General features: G+C 38.0%; 1 protein-coding gene and 1 long non-coding RNA gene across 4 annotated transcripts in view; one reads left to right on the forward strand and one right to left on the reverse strand.

Moving 5' to 3' along the window:
* DCBLD2 (discoidin, CUB and LCCL domain containing 2) overlaps positions 1 to 10,446 on the forward strand; it is a 46,456-nt gene extending 36,010 nt beyond the window's left edge. The window contains exons 10-15 of the mRNA XM_062595820.1: positions 2,675 to 2,822; positions 3,242 to 3,406; positions 4,398 to 4,491; positions 4,859 to 4,908; positions 6,035 to 6,172; positions 7,228 to 10,446. Of these exons, the coding sequence (XP_062451804.1) occupies positions 2,675 to 2,822; positions 3,242 to 3,406; positions 4,398 to 4,491; positions 4,859 to 4,908; positions 6,035 to 6,172; positions 7,228 to 7,670 (1,038 nt within the window). The 3' untranslated portion in view covers positions 7,671 to 10,446. The remainder of the gene's footprint in view (positions 1 to 2,674; positions 2,823 to 3,241; positions 3,407 to 4,397; positions 4,492 to 4,858; positions 4,909 to 6,034; positions 6,173 to 7,227) is intronic.
* Positions 3,085 to 19,453, reverse strand: LOC134151359 (uncharacterized). 3 transcript variants are annotated; one of them, XR_009960827.1, is made up of 6 exons: positions 19,283 to 19,453; positions 12,639 to 12,946; positions 11,762 to 11,822; positions 10,658 to 11,015; positions 6,008 to 6,126; positions 3,085 to 3,364 (listed from the first exon to the last, which is right to left on the reverse strand). It is a non-coding gene; the product is annotated as an uncharacterized LOC134151359 (long non-coding RNA). The 3 variants fall into 3 exon arrangements; XR_009960828.1 differs by lacking the exon at positions 19,283 to 19,453 and adding an exon at positions 18,854 to 18,871; XR_009960829.1 differs by lacking the exon at positions 11,762 to 11,822.
* Positions 19,454 to 20,881: the final 1,428 nt, after the last annotated feature.

A 20,881-nucleotide genomic window follows, 5' to 3' on the forward strand; every position in this document is an offset into this window, starting at 1 on the left:
CACATAGAGGTGTGCTAGTACTCATTTTCTTAACATTTTTATCTGTAAAACAGAAGAAAATGTTTGGATTGGGGAGAGATGACAGGCTGAGGTTGCTCTATTGAAAAGATCAGTTTGAAAGCACAGAGGCATTTGTAGGAAGTTTAAATGGAATATGAAAGTGGTTTCTCTTCAGTATACTTGCACTGTTTGTATTAAGCAAATACAAAAAAAGCAAAGCAAATTTTTGTGCAAAAAAACAAGTGAACATGAAATGCTGAACTGCAGGCAAAGTTGAGTTAGTGTCCTGATACTTAACATCAAAAGCTTGGTCACAATAAAAGCCTGGAGTAAGGAATTACTTTAATGTTAATCTTGTCTGAAGACAATAGCCAACATCAGTGATTCTGACTTCCTTCAGTCTTCCATGCTCATCTTTAGAAACCTGAAGTGAGACTAATGGTCAGACAGTGCTGGGCAGCTCCTGGAGATCAGAAACAGACTTGTAGATTTTCTATTTGACTTTTGCATTTGTTGCTAAAGTGTCTGGATGCTGCTTGTGCCTCTTCCTAATAGTGGAAACTGGCATGATACAACACAGAGAAGAATATAGTACAGCAGTTCGGATTATATGTGTCCTCTCAGATTCACTGATGTGTTTTGCTTCTGATTTGCATCTTTATCGAAAGAAATAATCCTCTGGTGTGAGCTGTAGCTATTTGTCAGCCTAAAAACAAAAATCACAGAATCACAGAACCGTTAAGGTTGGAAGGGACCTCTGGAGATCATCTAGTCCAACCTCCCTGCTCGGCAGGGTCACCCAGAGCATGTTAGACAGGATCGCATCCAGGTGGGTTTTGAGTATCTCTAGAGAGGGAGACTCCACAACTTCTCTGGGCAACCTGCTCCAGTGCTCTGTCACTCTCACAGTAAAGAAAATCTTCTTCCTATTCAGGTGCAACTTCCTGTGTTTCAGTTCAGTAATAGAGGAATAGCCTTCATATGTGGAAAAGTTGCTGCAAATTGGAACCCAATGTTTTGTCTCTGTTCTTGTGATGTGTCATTAGATTGTCAATATTTGGACATGTAGACTATTTTTCGTCTTTGTATTACTCATTCATTTTCAAAATAACAGCCTAGACTTGCCCCACCATTTAATCTGTCTCCATTCATTATAGGAATATTTAAGTATAGCAAGAAGCTTAAATTCAGAGTACTTTTCAAAAACAGGATAAATGTCACAGAAAGCCATTTACTTGTAAAAACTAAACTACAGTAAGTTGGGGAAGAATACAGTCATTATATGCTTTCAAGGCAAATGTCTTGCATTTCCCAGCACTTTAAATTGTACCTAGATTTTTTGTACCACAATTTTTTGGTATCGTGAATGGGTTAGCAGTTAGTTTGGTAGCCTTGTCTGGTTATCTAAAAATAAAAATGCTGGTAACTAATTTGAGATGAATAAAAACCAATGCCACTCCTATGTGAAATCTGGCATTTATATTTAAATTTCTTATTCTCTACGCAGTTAAAATTGACTTGTGTTTACTTGCTCAGTCAGTGCTTCCAAACATGAGGACAGTTACTGAGTATGTAATGATAAACCAGAATTCTTGCACTTGAGTAGTGCTTACAGTGCTTGTGTAAGCAAGCGGAGAGTGGAGACGCACATATTGTGTATATCAGGGAGCCCAGGCACGAATCTCTTAAACCAGAGTCATCTCAAAGAAAATAATGAAATGGTTTACTGGATGGAGTATTTGGTCTAGCCTTCTCAGTGAAAGGCTAGACCAAATAGCTCAGTGAAAAACTTAGTTTGTAGTTTTGTAGATATGCCTGCTCTGCATCATTCACTGACTATCTGCTTATTGTTTATAAATTTCCACCAGACAAAACGATTCTGTATTGTCAAATCATGAGTTCTTCATGTCTGAATAATACACCAGCGATGCTTTGGCTAGCAAGGACTAGCAGTGACTGATCAGCTTTAGCTCCTTCTTGATGCAAATTCTGCTCTGTTTTCTTCCTGAACTGAATGTGATTCCATGTGAGATTGTAAACTAGAGATTTTACATTCTTAACCCATCTTAACCCATTCTTAACAATCTTCAAACATTTTATTTTGCTTGTCCTTCAGTCTTTGTGGGCAGCAACCACTAGAGGACAGTGTGATTACATATGTGACTTCTGTCTCTTCCTAAAAAATACTACTTCTTCCTAAAAAATACCATTCACAAAACAGACTATGCTTAAACTATTACACTGTGAAAAGGCAGCGGTAATTCCTATTTTTCCACTGTCAAAACTGCCTGCTATATTTGAAGAGTGAGCGGAAAATACTAAGAGAGCAAAGACAGCACTGACTTAAAATTATTTCTCAATGGCATTAGTATGCAGGATTTTTTGTAACAGGTATTACCTTGGTAGCAGCAGTAGAATATTGCACAGTACCTTTATATGAAATAAGGCAAGAGATACCAAGTTTCTCCCCTTACTCCTCTCCCCTCTCCCCCCCTTTTTTTCCTGTGTGTGAGCAAGGCAGGGGGAGTGGAGATGTGCAACAGCACTGTTCTGGAGTGAAATATTCTCAGGATTCTGCACTGCTTGCTTTTGGTAAATAAAATACTAAAATTCTAAAATTGGTTGCACTTAGTGTTAGTTACTTCTATAACATAGTCTTTTTTTTTTCCCCCAGATATTTCAAGGGAACACTGAATGTTACCAGGAAGTTCGCAATAATTTCATTCCACCTATTATTGCACGTTTTTTTAGGATTAACCCCTTAAAATGGCACCAGAAAATTGCAATGAAAGTGGAACTCCTAGGATGTCAGTTTAGTGTAGGTAAGACAACTTAAAGCCTTTCAATTGTGCAAGACAAAACCTGTGAAGCAATGGAATATGTTTGTAAAGATTACCTAGCAACTTTACAACACGGAAAAAAATACTATTCTTAGCTGAGGAATCTTTCTGTAACTGGTACTTCTGTGTGTGTGGTGGGTTGTTTTTTGTTTTAAGTAACTTATGAGGCTTGTCCTGGGAAACATCCCCTTTATGTTTAACAAGATAAGATAGGAAAATAAGTGTTTCAGAAGACATCAATCACTTGTTTTCCATGTTATAAGTTTATGGTTTTTTTTCTTTTCCTTATCACATAACACAAACAAAAGTTTTAGAATAAATAGATCCAGCCCCCTTTTCTTAAAAAGGAAACATGAAAAACTAGCACTTCAAACACCTTTGTAATTACTTTTTCTCTAAAGGCCGTGCTCCAAAAATTACCATGCCTCCACCACATCAGAACAACGATGACAAGAATGACTTCAGTGATGACTTCATTCATTCAGTGAAGACTTCGTTGCAGACAGATAAAACAACCTTCACACCTGAAATAAAAAACACCACAGTGACCCCCAGCGTAACCAAAGGTATCCAAACTTAAGCAGGTGTCTGAGAATTCCTTACGGTACTTCATATATATTTAAATGGTTCTTCTGAATTTAGCTTTTCTCTGCAATCTTTATATGCTATAGTAAATAAGTTTTTAAATATTTATTGTTCTATTAAAGATGGTTGTGATGAAAATGTACAGTTGCATACTGTATACAGAAGCAAAACCAGTTTTGTAAGAGATGTAAAAATTAAGTGCCTGCTTTCAAAGCTGTTGTTCAAACCAAGTTCAGTTTTTAATTACTGAACAGATTTTTCATCAAAAGGAAAAGCTGCAACTTGGACTTCCCTTCAGAGTTAATCAGAAGTAACGGCTTTGTTATTTAATTTGATAATTTCTTACAGCAAAATACTTTTGACATAGCTAATCTTTTATGGAGCAGTCATGTTGGCATGAAGTCTGAAAAACACATCAACTGGCGGCATCATGTTGTTTAGCAGAGAAAATGGTCAGAGAGGGGAGCAAGATCAGAACAAATATAGTCATTGATAGAGCAGTCTTTGGAAGACAGCAGACAGGATGGTCTGATGGCAAGTGCAAATTCTGCATAGACTAACTGTGATCAATTATGACACTGTTGTGATATTTACCTCTTTTAGGTGGGTCGAACCTAAGTGGTTGCCTATTCCTGGCCTCTCTTGCTTTTCTTTGTTCATAATAATCTATGTCTTTTTAATAGAAAAAAATGTATTTATTTCAAAACTGATTTTAAAAAAACTTACTTACAAAAATACTGATTGTGCACACATATAGAAGAGCTAAGTGTTAATGCACTGATAGTTAAAATGTAGGGCATCCAACAGGGTAGTATAGCTGTGCTATAGCTAAAGATATGCTATAGCGTATCCAGTGTGATAGACAATAAAAAACATTTAGAAAATGACGTGCTTTTTCCCAAAATCTTCAAACTAAAAAGTGATTTATGAGAAGGTCTTCTATCTTATACCACTTTGTTTAATGACTTTCAGATGTGGCATTGGCAGCAGTTCTGGTTCCAGTATTGGTGATGGTCTTCACTACTCTGATTCTTATCTTAGTTTGCGCATGGCACTGGAGAAACCGGTAAATTAACGGATTAATAAAAAGTACTTTAAATCAGTGTTAGTCTGGTGTGTGGGAAGGAAACATTTTGCATATATTACTATGGGAACTGCATCGTCTGCATTTCTAGAAACTTTTTTTTTTTCAAAAATGTGGTGTTTGTGAGAAAAATTTCATTTTAAGAGCTAGCATAATGAAAACTGCTTTCTGTAACTATTTTCATCAAAAGTGCTTTTCCTGAGCAGATTTTTTCAGTAGCAGCAGACTGGTGAGGGGAAGCCAGGTTATTGGTGCTTGTACTGGACCCCTAGTTACAGTAAAGAGAACAGCTGCATTTTCTGATAAGCACACCAGCTAAAATACTCCTTTTTTTTTTTTTCTCTTACAGCAAGAAAAAAACTGAAGGCAATTACGATCTACCTTATTGGGATCGTGCAGGTAACAAAAATGATTTTATAAAATCCTTTATGTGACTTTCTTGCTTTAATATGTATTTTAATAAATTGCAGTGACTTAGATCTCTTTTCCGCTAGCAGAAACTTTCCTCTAATGCTGGTTATCCTAAACATAAGGGTAGTGACTGAATGTCCCTTCTGAGCAGAATTTACTTTTGGGTCTCTGAATTCTCTTCAGAAGTAGATGTCTTTTCTCCAGTCAGAGCTACAGCTTTAGAATTCTGGTAAACAAATTTTAGAGCCTCTTAATTACAACAAGATGGGGAAAACTCATGTTTAAGGAATGTTTTTAAACAGTTAATAATCAGAACCTGGTATTTTTCCTCCTGGAAAATGCCTTTCATCTTGGCATACAGATCTGTCAAGTTTATCTTTCTTCATTGCTCTGTTAAGAGTGTGGGGTTATTTGAATTCCCCTTTAGGTAGATTTTTCCATTTTTGTGCTGCTGTTCCCCACTAACTTGAGATCAGACACTTCTGCAGAGCAGCATTTATCGAGTGCCCTGAGAACTCTTAGGCTAGAGCTGAAAGATCTGCTGAAGCAGTCAAGTTCTTACTATCTATCTATCTGACTATGCATCATTTTTCTCTTCTCATTTTGGTATTCCACATCTGTGCATTTGTTCACTAACAGTCTTAAGTGCACCTTATACTTTAGGCGAGAAATCTTTTAATGATCTTATTTATTGTATGTCCACTTCTGAAAAGACCTAGCATTGTTATATTAGAATGTTACAGTCCAAACATCCTGTATTTATCACGGACGTACTGGATTTTTTTTTCCTGATTGTTTAAATATGAATGTTTAGTATGCCAATCTGTGATGAAGGGACACTGAAATTTAGCAAAATGCAATTTCAAAAAATGTTGTTCAACTCCGTTGACCCATTCTCTGACCTGTCTCACAGGTTACTTCAAATTTTGTTAAACATTGTCTTGTGTTTTTTGAATCTATTGATTGATCAAGCAAATACTGATAATTGCTTTCTTTACTTGCTACTACAAAACATAAAATTAATAGTATAAAAGACTTTCTCTTCAATAGCTTCAAACACAGGACATACATATGTATACATTCTTACCTTTTTTTAAAAAAAAAATCTGTAAAGGATGGTGGAAAGGAATGAAGCAGTTTCTCCCCACCAAATCAGCAGAACATGAAGAAACTCCTGTTCGCTACAGCAACAGTGAAGTCAGTCGCCTAAGACCAAGAGAAGTCCCAACAATGTTACAGACAGAGTCTGCAGGTACTTTTTATTATTGCTTTGGGGTATGTAATATATATGAAATACCCCAAAAAATCAGCAATTTAGGCTGCATGTTTGGGTGGATAGAGCAGAAATAAACAGTTCTACTGATACATACATTTCTTAAAACACAGACTGTTTCAGATCTGTTCTCAGAGTACCATGGAAGTATGTATTTATTTAATGATTACATGCTATGGATAGACATTTTCGCAAGTAAATGCACTAACTCCAAAGTTTCTGTGCTTGTATTTGTTCTTCAAATTCATGAAGGGCTGAATGTCTCTTTAGCCTTGTTTTCATCACTGAAAGTAACTTCATCACATCATATTTATACATAAATCTAATATGTCACATGGTTTCCTGCAAAGATTGTATGAAATAAGTCATCCCTTCGATTTCAAAAATGAAGAATTGCTGATAATAGGATATGCCATTTACTTGGTGAACTAGTCACTGGAGAAGGATGAGTGACTCTGCCTTTGGGTCTATGTTTACTTATTGATAACAGAAATATGCAGACCTGCAACATTCTGTCTTCACAGCAAGCAGAATTACTTCTTTTTTTGGCTGACAGCTTGTTTGTTTTTACTCAGTTAGTTATCCCATTTTCTCACTTCCAGCTTTTGTTGTTCAGATTACTTGTCAAACTAAAACATCTCAGTGGACCATGTGCTTGCTTCTCCCCCAACTCCAACCACAGCTGAGCCAAAGCCAGCCAGGATAATTTCATTTAATTCGTATTTTCTAGGGAAGAAAGCTTAAAAAAAACAGTTTGCTTTGAGGCAGATTTGCAACACAGGAAATTGCACCTTATATAGGAAAAAGTGTTACAAACCTGAGAAATCAGAACCTCACAGCAGAAGCTATCCAGCAGCCTGGAACTGACTATTTTTTTCTGAAGCACATACCACTGGCAGACAGAGCCCACTGGTCTGATCTAGGATAATAACTGCAGTGACACTCTTGATTATAAGATTTATTTAATGTGATGCCATTATAAAAAAAATCATTAAATGTATTTGTGTTTTGCTTTGTTGGGGCTTGCTACACAGAGTATGCTCAGCCGCTGGTAGGGGGAATTGTCGGCACGCTCCATCAGAGATCAACCTTTAAACCAGACGAAGGGAAAGAAGCAAGTTATGCTGATCTGGACCCTTACAATTCACCTATACAAGAAGTTTATCATGCTTATGCTGAGCCACTACCTATAACTGGACCAGAATATGCAACTCCAATAATCATGGACATGTCCAGTCATCCCAGCACACCTCTTGGCGTTTCTTCTATTTCCACCTTCAAAACTGCAGGGAATCAAGCTCCTCCACTAGCAGGAACTTACAATAAACTCTTATCTAGGACAGACAGTTCCTCATCAGCTCAGGCACTGTATGATACGCCAAAGGGGCAGCTGGGGCCAGGTGCTGTAGACGAGTTGGTATACCAAGTACCACAGAGCATGCCCCATTCCACTGGGAATAAGGATGAACTGAGTTAGCTCGTGAGTAAGGTAGGATAACAGCAAAAGTGGCTTGTTTTTAAAAGCCATCTCCTTAAAGCTCATAGTTTCATTTTTTAAGATCACATTGTCTTAATATTATTTGTCTTAAATAATACAATTGAACCAAAAAGTGTGTTATCGGAGATTTGGGAAACCAGTAATTCTGCCTTTTCCTGAGGATATACAATTACAGCTTGTCTCTTGAGAAACCACGGATTTTTTTCTACTACTGTACAATTGTCTGTCAGACATAAAAGAACAACTTTTCAAGATTAACTTCAGCATTTCATAGATGTGAATTATAAATTGGAAGAAACAGCTTGAAGTACGAAAGTCAGCAATACAGGTCTTACGTACTGATTTTAGGAGTGGGGTTTTTTTTTTTTTTTTGTTTTGTTTTTTTTGTTTTGTTTTTTTTAAGAAATAGTACCATTAGTAAGCACTGTAACTTCTAAAATTCATTTTCCACTGTAGAATAGCTGCACAACTTTGAACTTCCAAAAACCACCGTTAGGATTGATGGCAAAAAAAAAAAACATTAACTTCCTGGCAAAGTGGTCTTGATGCTACTTTTGTTCACAGGATTGGGAATCACCAGGTGTGGGTTTCTCACATGCTTTCCATACCATTTTTCTTTTATCTTTCTAAAACTAGAATCTGCTAGCTGTATAATTTTTCTTTGTCTGATCTTAAGCCACTAAGTCCTGTTGCTTTCTAGAGATACAGTAGGCACAGACCAAGTCTTTCAAGGAAACTACAAGACAACTTCTATGTTTTCCCTATTAACCGAAGGCTACTATTGTTTGCCTTGAACTCAAAACCTTCCCCAAGTGGTCAGCTTGCAAGAAGCTTCCAAGTGTTCAAGGTGACTGAGTTGGGGAGGTTTTTTTCCCTGTATCTATTGTGTGTTTTAAGATGTAAGCATATACAAAGATATGTATATACTTCTGTGTGTACATAAGGAAGCACACAAATATTGCAATGGTGCATAAAGTTGGGTGTTAAAAATACATTTAGCACATATGGTACATTTTAGCACAATTGGAAAACTTGGCCCTAGGGATTTTTTTTTTTTACAATTGTTCCTCATTAGAAGTATAAAAGATTACAAAACCTTTGCTAGAGATGCAGCTTCTTTCAAAGTGTATCAATTTCAGAAGCATTTAATTGAATATATAACCTTTAAATGTTCCAGTTTTCTCTACTACGGAAAAGCTGCAGTCTTCTATTTGAGATAACATAGACTAGTTTTATTTAGATAATCACCTAATGAAAACAAATTGGATGTCACATTTGCCATTTTTTTTTATCTTGTTAGAAAGAAAGCACAGCCTTTTTAATATAAACACAAGTAGTAGAAGCTCTAAAAAATAAAGCCATTTTTTTGTAACAGCACTGTTGGGAGGATGCTGAATTAACTTACAAATGTGAAAACCCCTAGTTATACATTAGCCCAGTTTTATGGACTTTTCCTGTTTTTTTTTTCCTTTGATGTAATTCAAATGAGCCTTGTTTACTGCCCATAGTCCATGTACTGAATGGATAGTATACAAATAGAAACTAAAATATTGCTAATAATGACTACCATTACATGCTTATACCAGTACAGTATTCTAACCTACCACTTGAAAATTTGTTTGCACAGAAGCTGAAACAGTAATGCAACATTATTTGTGGCCTATTCAACATCTAGAGTATTGCTTTACAACAATTTCAACACTGTATTGCTTTAAAGCCTACTTCGACCGTTTTTTTCATGGTGAAAATGATTAAGAATTGTTTCTAATGCCTAAATATAAATGTGGAAGTAAGGAATGGTATATACAAGACCAAGTCAAGAAAAAGTAATTTGTGCATATTGTTGTATTCTTTTGATACTATTGCAGCTTATTCTGCTTGATAAAGCTAGTCTGCAAGCTTTGTAGTTTTGCTTAAAAATATTAAGATTGTTCTTACCCATTGGTAACAACTATGACTGAGAATAACTGAGCTGATTTTATTTGAGAAGAGTGGAAGGTTATTCCTTTGCATCAAGACGCAATATACTGATTCCAGCTAAGTGAAGAAACTTCTGCTTTCTCAAACCATACCAATTTAGGCTAATCTGCCATAAAAATAAATGGATGTGTTCATAGTAGTAAAAACATTCCTGGAAACGTGCATTTAATTTTTACTGTAGGCCAGGTATGGCATGACTTACTTACAGGTATACTGTAGGCCATGATGGTATTAAACAGTTCTTCAGTGGACTGGTTTATTTTGAAGCAGCATTAATACAGTTTCATTATCTGAACAGTGTGAGCAGTTGATTGAAATGGCTGTTTAAAAATGTAAGTTCTTTTTATGAAAGAAGTTGGTCTTATACTTTGCTCCCTGCTTTCAACTCTGAACATTTTACCTGCTAGGGGTAAGAAGATAAGGTTGAATATGCAAAAGTTAGGTATAAAACATATGCTATGAACTGTCAAACACTGATTTGCAAATGTAAGCTGCCAATGACACACCTAAGATCAGTATTTTCCTATGTATATGATACAAGCCGAGGTAAATTTAATGAGGCTCTTTTACATAAAAAGAAATATGGATATAAAATGCATTTCAATCTTGTTTGGAATGAAAATGGCTTGACTGTTCTCCCAGAATGTACATTCTTACCTCAGCATGTATTGTAGTTGCTCAGTATTTGTATATGTTGCTAGAACTTAGACTGTATAAATAGTGAGGGTTTTTTTAATGTATGTTGAAAGTATTTTAAATAAATTGTACATAAGTATTATGCTACATATCTTTGTATTTCCTAACACCTACTTTAATTAATTTGTAGGTTGGAAAGGCAAGAGCAATATTTATCAGTTAACATACTACAATGGGGGTTGTACCCTACCTTGTAGTGCCCTATCAGTAGCTGTACATAGCAGCCACTCAGAGAAGACCGCTTCTTCCCTCCCCCATCTCACCTAGCATAGTAGAAAGACGACACTTACCAGAACTCCTCGTAGCTGGAGTTGGCTGCACAGAGAAGTGGTATTTACAGGCAGGAGCTTCCCTGGAGTTACCTGCTGGCTCTGGAGTCCTGCGTGAGGAGGGGCTGAGGCACAGCACAGGCAGCTGCCCGCTCTGGTACTGTGATGAGGCAGGTTCCAGTCCAGTGTACTGCATGGCTCAGTTACAGTGACCACCTGACCTCCCCACCTTGGTCAACCTGTCATCTCAATAGTAGCAGAGGTAGTGCTGATTTAGTTTTTCATCAGATCACAGGTATTTTCCACATCCAGAAAAAGCTGATTTTGTTTTCAAAGCCTTCTATTTCTTCATCTTAATTCTTGCACTACAGAGATGCTCCTAAAGCAAGAAAAACACAATTGTTCCTTTCTTGCAAATAACATGAGTTTAAAATTGAATCCTAAATGGCTTATTCTGGTGCTTGGCAAATGAAACATTCTTGTAACATTACAAGCAGGTTGGTTTTCAGAACATGAATGCCAGCATGTTTGTGAGCTTTTCTGCATTAGTTGACTGCTATGTTAGAGGGCCTGGCCTCAAATGGGACAAAAGCTATCTGCATAAAGCAGAACATGTGTCACTTCCTTACCTGTCTCTGCACCTTGTTAAACAAACATGCGTCTTGTGTGAAGAGTAATTTGCAATACTACTACTTCGGTTCAGGCTGCCTCAACTTTACATTTAAAGTTCTACACATCTGAACCAGGAGAGGAGAGGGAAAAAAAATAAGGAGAAATGGATTTGGCTTTGTGAAAGTGCTTCAGTAGCAGATGGAATTTTGACAGGAAAAGCCCTTTTACCCCTTAGTGCACATCAAAGGGACTGAAAAGCCTCCTGGCATACTTTTTTGTTACTTTCCCATAGCTGCTCTAAAGCAACAGTAAAAGACTGTACAAAGCACTTAAGGTACAAGGCCAAGCAGTCTGTTCACTTCACAAATACAGCATTGTTTCTAGGAAGAAAAGTTTTCAAAGTAGTAAAGCCTTCCATGTAAATGAAATAATTTCTCCTTCATCCATAACAATGAGTGAGTATTCATACTTGCACTGCTTTGATTTATACTGATGAAAACAGAACTTACTTACCTATGCTTGCAGTATACTTTTCATGTCCTGTACTGGGAGTTTATAGGATTCACTTTGTAAGCTGGGAGGAACAACTCTTGTCACTCTACTAGACACATATTTCATATACTAGACACAAATTTCACATACCATTAAAACTTCTAAGAAATGTGCGTACTGAAAAGGGTGATGCCAATCTGTGAGGGCACTGTCATTGAGGAATTTTTACTGTACATGATAATCGAAAGAAAAATCAGCTTTGTAAGTAAGTAAGTAAGTTGTCTGCTCAAAATTTTCCTTAGGTAAGAAAGACTTAACACAATTATTTACAATGCAGTCAAATAACTTGTTTGAGAGAAGCACAACAGTTGATCATGAAACCACATGATCAGCAACCAAATTCTGATCTGAAAAAGGCATATAAAACTTCAGGTCAGTTTTCAGGAGATCCAGAAGTTTACACTAACAGCTGGCCTTGCACAGCCCTTTCCCAACATGTACATAACACTGCTGCACATGAAACTGGATGAAAGAATCCTACCTACAGTCAATCAGATTTAAATGGAGAAAGCCTAGAACAACATTTAAGCATACTTCTGTCTGCATGCTGAATGCATCCAGAGTGACTACATTTAAAAAAAAAAAAAAAAAAAAAAAAAAAAAAAAAAAAACACTAGCATGAAATTGTAGTATAATCATTAAAAATAATGTCTAACACTGTCTAGCTAAAAACACACTCAACATAAAATAAAATAATGTGGTGGGTCTTTCAGCTCTTCCACATTTTTTTTTTTTTTGTGGCTTTCAGCAGGACAGTGTCTGAAACAGCCAGGCTGCAATCTAAATGACAAGCAGAAGTCTACAGGTCAGGTTTCACACTAATGCAACACAAAAATACCTCTACTTAAGCAGATGAAGAAAGGGCAGTGAATGTATAGTACAGAATTTTTTTCCTTGAGTGAGAATTCACTAATTGTATAAGTAAGTTTTCTAGACTATTCCCTGTTTTTCAGGCATCTATTTATGTAACATTATGAAGTTGTATGCTTGCTTGTAAGTATCTGCAGATCGCTGGCCTTGCTCCTGGTCATGCTGTGGCTTCACAAGATATAGCTCTCCAAGAGCTCCAGTCTGAGTGCCAGAATCTGTTTTTCTGCTTAGGAAGGTTCCTCTTCTAAGTTGGACTACACTATTACATGATTCTTTCTGAAACGAAGCCAAAAAAATATTATTAGTTAAATAAAATCATGTTTTATGTATCAAACAACTGATAAGCCTGTAAAACTTTTTTTTAAAAAAAAACAAATGCAAGCATGATAAAAAATTTTACATCAGAAGTTGTATTAAATAGGTCGAACTGGAGCTATTCTGTACACTTATTTTGTAACCTCTCAAAGGTAGATTCCAAGATACGTTATTACTGATGTACCTTTGTTAGTAGGTAAGATTTTCTTCTCTTCAGCAAACAAAAAAAAAGGCAGACCTGTTACTACAAAAATGCTTTAATTAATTGTCATTTTATCCACCACTTGTATGGTTAAGAGCTGTATTATTAGGAGAAGTTATCAAAAGTAGGATTAGGTATGGAGATTAAAGCTAAAGCTCTTGTAAATGAAAGTTATCAGACTTTTGTTTTCTTGTACACCTGAAAACCATGATGCTCAGCAGCATAACTTTCTACCACTATGGCTAACTGGTAGTTCAGCAGGTAATAGTGACTCCATTCCTGCGCCTTGGAGCTGTCAAGACATCTGCTGCAGCCTTTCCAAGTACACCTAGCACACAGCTTGAGGGACATACACCCCTCACTCTCTGGTTGCCTTCCAGCAGCTTGCTGGCATCCACAACACCTGCACATGCACAGCCATATACACACATGAGATTCTGGGAATAATAATAATAAAAAAAAGCAGGTTTCCTTTCCTTCTACAAAGAGCCTCAGCAGTATTAAAAAGTCACCACCAATAAATAGTAAAAGCTGCTGCACTAATAATTAATTACTGGATTTCAGTTTAAGGAAAAAAAGCAACTTTTCAGCATTCTTGTACTGCCTCTCATACACCATAGATTACTTTCTCACTATTTCTACAAATTCTTGCATTTTCTCCTGCTGTGCCTGTAGGAGTGCCTGCTGTACCGATAGTAGATCCTGCTATAGATGAATGTATTGTGCCTCTGCAAGGAGTTTAGTGCTTAACAATCTTAAAGCATAGTATCTTACATGTACAAAATATTCTGCAAGCATAAACACTTCAAAGAATGAAAAGTGTGTGAAACACAGCATCTGAAGAATTAGAGCCAGATTCTCTTCTAGAAAGTAGTTGTTCTTTCTTTCTTTAGAAATCCTACACAATGCCGAGAAGGTAAATCAGACGCAGTAGTAAAACTGTTCTCTCAGCATCAGCAGTCATGAGTCCACATGATTCTGTTTAAACTGATACACGTATTTTTGAGCTATTAATCAATATGGAGAAGACTAAGAGAGGATCTTATCAATGTATACAAGTATCTTAAGTGAGGGTGTCAAGAGGATGGCGCCAGACTATTTTCAGTGGTACCCAGCAACAGGACAAGAGGCAGTGGGCACAAACTGAAACACAAGATCCATCTGAACATTATGAAAAAACTTCTTTACTGTAAGGGTGACAGAACACTGCAACAGGTTGCCCAGAAAGGTTGTGGGGCCTCCTTCTCTGGAGATACTCAAAACCTGCCTGGACATTACCCTGTGCAATGTGCTGGGTGATCTTGCTTGAGCAGGGGGGTTGGGCTAGATGATCTCCAGAGGCCCCTTCCTACCTCAACCATTCTGTGATTCTGTGTATAGCACCTCTTGTCCTGGATAACCAAGACCTTCCCCCTTTAATTCATGTCAAGTTACTAACTTTACTTTTGTCAAACACACTAGTACTTATTTTAAAAGGGGGGGGGGATTCCTCTGACCTCAGAACCCAACTCAGCCCCACCTGTACAGCCTTCAGGGGCTACCACTAATAATTATAGTGACATTGAGCTAATAAATTAATAAATTGCAATCTCACTGTAATTGCAGGTGCAAGTCACACAATTTACAACTACCAGGCAGTGAATAAAGGATAGTAAGGGACTGGATTATCCAGTAAACTAACCTGCAATCCAGGTAAACACTGCCTCTCCACTGAAAGGAGACAAAGTTAGAATCTAATTTCTGATAAGGAAGAATACAGAAGCACAGAATAGTTTCCTATCTTTTGCTCAAATTTTGTAGAAAAGGATTTTGTCTTTTTACATTCCTCATCCTTGGAGTCCAATGTATAAATAAACTCACCTAAAATATGTTTGCTTCATCTTGGATTTTCAAGCGTTGAAGAAATTCTATATGCTCCCTCAGGCATTGGTAGCCTTATATTCTCTTAGTTACCACAGACAAATTCACTTCAGTGAAACCTAGTCACAAAGAAGGTCATGTGTTTTTTTGTCTAAAGAGAGGAGTTACATCAACTTGCTTATTATTGAGAGAGGCTCAGCCATGGCATGGGGGAGTAGAAATCATTTACTAAAATACATTCTCATCTGAGAAGAGCTCAGCTCTCTGCAGCGTATTATTAATAATCCAGAGGAAGTTAAATATGACCTCTGTCCTTTGTCTCCTTATGCACGCACTCCTCCAGAACAACGCTACTTGCCTGTCAGCCCATCACATTGCCTGCAAAACAGGAAGACAATGTGTACACCACCTGCACTCTTGGCTACTGTGTAATGGAAGGTTTACAGGTGAGTTCTGTCTGCTCCTCTGCACTGGGAAACACTCATTTGGGTTTCCTCCCTGCCAGTTACCCATTTTTACAAAAGAATTGAGCTTAAAGTTTGGTTGAAATTGGCCTATGGCTTTTAGCAAAGGAGAGAGTACATCAGACAGATGGACAAGGAGTGCAGAAAGCCTCACCTGCTTCTGGAAATCACAGTAAAAAGGACTTGAAAAGGCTCTGGTCATTAAAGTACTTTCTTCAGAGCACGCAAAGCATGAAAGTGCAGCTTCTATCACGGCTTCCTTTGAACCTTCTCAAGGAAGGAAAGGTAGAGCCAGGCAGAGGAAGAGAGTCAGTGGAAGCTATTTCTGTCACTACACAACACCATTTTTTGTATTATCAGTTACGAAAAACCAGTTGCACTCTCTGACCTGACAATGACCACAAAATTCTGCAGTCCCTGTCTCAGAGCAGATGCGTAAGATCAAAATAAATGGAGTAGTTTAAGAGGTAAACCTTATTTCAACAGTTAAATGGCATTTCTGAGCTGCTAAAGCTCTGCGAAAGCCATCTGTTTTGCATTTCATGAACTGAAGAGGCAAAAAAAGTTTTCCCTAGTAATTATTAGAAAGAACTGGGGAAAGGGGAAAGGATGAATATCTGTTAACACAGTATTTTTCATAGCTGTTTGAGATCAAATAGCAGACAAGTTTCACACATACCTCTAAGAGACAATAAGGAAAGTAATTAAGGGTTTGATGCCAGCAAGCCAGAAAGGCCAATGGTATTTTATATTCCGTCATACTTCAAAGGCAGAGAAAACAGTACATCACTTTTAACAGTTAGCTCTGCTCTATCATAATAAACTCCATTTAAAAGGGAAGACAAAACTACGACAAACCACTGGAAAACTCTTTAAGTGGAAATAAGTAAAGATTCTTCCTAATTTTCTTCAGTACAGAGAGTGAACCACTTTAAAACGAGAAAAAACTGTCACACAAAACACACTAAATAACTGACCAGAAAAAGAAAGAATGAGCAGAGGTAAAACTACTAGTTCCTGTATTTAAAATTCTATAATTCAAAGTGATAAAGATCCCAGCCAGAATAGTGCTTAACATGGTCAGAGAGGCCCTTGGAACAGTAACCACGTAGGGAATGGCTTTTCTTACAAGAAACCAGTCTGTTACATAGAAGCACCCAAAGTGACTCTGCTTTTCGCACTTCTCTACCTTGTCCAGATACAAGGCTTCTTTTATCATTACAAAATAAATTTAGATATCATGAATTTGGTTTAGTGTTCTACTAGTGTCACTTAGTTTTGTTGCAAGTTTGTTCTAGTTGCAGTTGATTTTAATAAACTATACAGATAATTGAGCAATAATAGTGAAGGCTGTGATAGGCAGGATCTATTTTAATTACTGGCTTTTAATTTATTTCTTAAAAAAATATATAAATACGTATGAGAAAGAGAGACAGACTAACCAACTACAGGAGAGATGCTCTGAAAAATGAAAGCAACTGAGCTAGTGCAGGAGGAGTGAAGTGTTTGTTAAGTCTTGGTTGTTTTTATTCTTCACAGCGTACTGGGATTTATGTTACTTTCTCCATCTACACCTACCATCAATTCTTCTGTTACTAGCCTGGATGACTAGCAGCCTAGCTTATTATTTTAGATTCCTCAAGATATTTATCAGCATGTATTACATAGCTATAATTAACCACGGGATACTTTACACACTCCTCCAGCACCTCTAGAATTTTCAGTGTTGTCTTCCAACCACAACTAGCTTTTTGGTAAACACAGCAAACCACAACACAGTGTTATTTTGACAGCAAGAAACCAGATTAAATGGGATCAAAATTAGGACTTCAGTGTACAGGAAAAAAAAAAAGCAACAATACATCTTAACAGAATTCCAATTTCTAACAACAAGTCATATCTGAAGATGTTTAAATAATGTTTCAAGAGGAAAACAAAATTAATTTATATTTCTATGCATTTTTATAGTATTTCTTCAACACAGTACAGGAATAAACTATACGCACAGAGAACTCTCTCCTACATCAAGCAAAAAATACTGAATATTGTATCAGACTTCTCTCACAAAAACACACCTCCACTGGTAGTAAGACTGCTGTACTTCACTTCACCTCAACATTTTTTTCTGAAAAATAATTTATTTCTGAAACATCAGCCTTCTTTATGATCTTGGATGCAGGACTTCTCAGAGCATCCAGAGTGTTCCAAGAGACTCTATAAAGACTTGGACTTTATTTCAGTATGGCTGTATTCGTTTCATTTTCTATTTTAAGTTATATTTGACAAACTCACTATTTTCAAAATCTGCAAATATAAATATTTTCAAAACAAACTTAATTCACAATTAAAAAAAAATGCCTGCTTGGCATTCCTTTTCACGTGTCTTCAGGCTCTACTTAAGTATAACACGAGAGAGTGTGCATGTTTTCCAACCATGAAGCTTCTCACAGATTCCAACAAAAGTGTAAGAGGAAAAAAAATAACAAGTTAATTTTCTTGAATCAATTATTTATCTATGAACACATGCAACAAAAATGTACTTACAATCCTTGTTTATAATATTCTAGCATAGTAAATAGGAAGTTTTCAAAATAAAAGCAAACACTTTATTTTCCCATAACTTGCAGGAAAAGATCATCTGAAACCACATTTTTACCCTAAAACCAATTATATGCAAATGCCACTGTCTTACTCAGTTCTTAACTTTGTTTTCTACACTTGTAAATCAGTTTTACCGCAAAGTAAAGTTTACTGCTTCATAGCATTGATAACCCCATGGAAGCAAAGTGGGCAGATTCTACTACCAGCTATTTTGAGGCTGATTAGCAAAGTAAGACCTGGTTCTATAATCAAAACATGTGGTGGTGAATACTCACAAAAAAAAAAGCACTATTCAGACACATTTAAAGTTGTTTGAATTCTGATTATGGGCTACCTTAGCTCTAAACAAAACGGAAAAACAACATTTTTGCTTTTGTATCAAGTGAAGTGCTGTCTAGCTCAGCACACTATTATTTATATAAAATAAGCATTTTATACTGAATTATCCCTTTTCTTTAGATAACTTTTAGCTAAGCACTACATTCAAAGAGTCTTTGAAAAGTGACCTACAGATATCCTGTGTTTTCTACCAGAGAAAGTAGAAACAAATGCCGTGATCAATCCAGCATCTTCTCTCAGGCATGAACACCTTTAGCGATCAGAGAGAGCATGTGTGAACTGACTGCTGAGAGAAAAATCCATTTATTAGGCTTACTAAATAAAACCATTTCTTTGTACTTTTACCAGAAAGGGAACACAGCTCACTCAGCTGCAGATACCCACAACACTGGCACAAATTACCTGGCTCTATTATAGCAGAGGTAAGTTACGTCCAAGCCTGCCTCTTTCATATCAAGGATTGTGGAGTAGCTGAAAAACTGATGTAAACCTCATGTAGTCATGTAAACCTCAACCTAGAGAGTATGAGATTAGACTCCATGTGCTGCTTGGGATAGCCTGGGTGAGTTGTTGCACCATACCCTGGCTGTATTTGCCCAGTTTTTACTCTCTCCGAACTTACTGCTGACATTAGAAGCACCACAACGCTAAGAAAGCCAAAAAGACCACCAAGCGCTCCAGCTCCAAAAGGCTTTTCCTCTCCCGAAAAGGACTAAGCACGACCAGACGGCGCCCTCCTCAGGCAAGTCTGCGGGCCTCACCGAAGCCCCTCGAATCCCGCTGGAGCAAACGCCGGGCGCGACCCGCCACAACCCCGGGGCTCCCCCTGACCTGGCGACAGCGGCGCCCCTGCGGGCGGGCGGGCGGGCAGGGCAGCCCTTTGCCCCCGCCGTGCTCACGCGGGACGGGCCCCTGCGTCAGTTGGTGGTTGCCGCCCCGCGGTGGCAGCGCGAGCCACAGCCCGCACGCGCGCCCACACCCTCCGCGGATGTTGCTCCAACGTCGTTGTCGCGAGCAATGCTTTTACCACCTCGCAAATACTCGGAGCCCCATTGGCTGCAGCAAGCAACGGGCGACAGCCCGCCGCCCCCTGATTGGCTCAGGCGCCAGCCGATCAGCACGCGTGCCCGCCCCCGCGGCCTTCGCGACAGACGGAGCTCGCCCGAAGCCTGCAGGGGGAAGCCGTTAACGGCTGCGTTGGGTGTCAGGGGGAGCGGCCACCGCGCTTGTTTTCAGCGAGTGCAGCGCTAGCGCCGCACGGCTTAACTAGCCGCTGTTTGCAGCTTACCAAAAATAAGGACACGATAGCCAATACGGAAGGAAGCCAAGCACGCACAAGCCGCGCTGAAGTCAGGGGCTCCCAGCTACTGACGCAACTGCTTTTTGCACAACACTACGTGCTTTTATTCCAGCTGATCTGACTTCACTATCAGATGATTATAGACTGTGAAGCTAAAAGCCTGATGCCACTTCAATATAAGGTTATCAGAAGATAAAGAGTGTTACTAGGAGGAAGTGTTGGCAAACACTGGCAGACAGTAATACCTCCTTCTGATCAAAACCCTCTGTCACATTGCTATTTGCAGCGTTTGGCAACTGCATGCAGAGGGCACAGTATCAAAAAAAAAAAAAAAAAAAAAAAAAAATCACACAGCCACACAGGTTAACCCACTACACAAGGAACTTCATGTAACTGAACCTTCCTCCACATGCGACAATGTATGAGCTATTTTTATTGTGTGCTTACCCATTTTTTTCTACTGATCTTAAGAAACTGAAACATCTCCCATAACTGACCTAACAAGACTATTAGAACATGCAGACAACTCTCAAATGATGCATCAACTATGATATAATTATTCAGATTACACTGAATAGCAACACAAAAACATAGGTTATCTTTCTTCAAAGATGCATGCAGGAGGCTGGCAAGGGATCCTCTTGCCAGAAACACATATGGGATGGAAATAGATCAGTTGTAAATTTATCTTTGAATGCACCTGCAGAGCACCCTGTTCCCAGCATGTGTTAACAGTCAAATCACATTGCAGGGGGAAGAACACTGCTTGCTGACTACTCCTGAATTTCTTAAGTCTTTCCTTTGACAAAACTCGGCTTGTAGGGCCTAACAAAATCCGAGTTTCTTCCCTACATTATATGTCAGCCCCATACAGAAAATAACACAAGCATCTACCGTATGTTTCTGGGTTTCGAGCAAGGTCAGAATCAGCCAACCACTTTTTCCTATACAAGAGCAAGAGTTTCTACTCTCAGCGCAGTAAAGTCTAAAGAGTAAACACTATGCTAGAGACTTAAATACAGAAGACTTCCTTGATCTGTAAGGAAATCATACTCTGCCTACCTGTATCCTCCACCCTCCCAAATAACTTTCAAGTAAAGTTTGGCTGAGGAAAACTTGCCAACATGTCA

This window comes from Rhea pennata, chromosome 1, assembly GCF_028389875.1.
Source record: "Rhea pennata isolate bPtePen1 chromosome 1, bPtePen1.pri, whole genome shotgun sequence".
In the NCBI taxonomy this organism is placed as follows: Eukaryota; Metazoa; Chordata; class Aves; order Rheiformes; family Rheidae; genus Rhea; species Rhea pennata.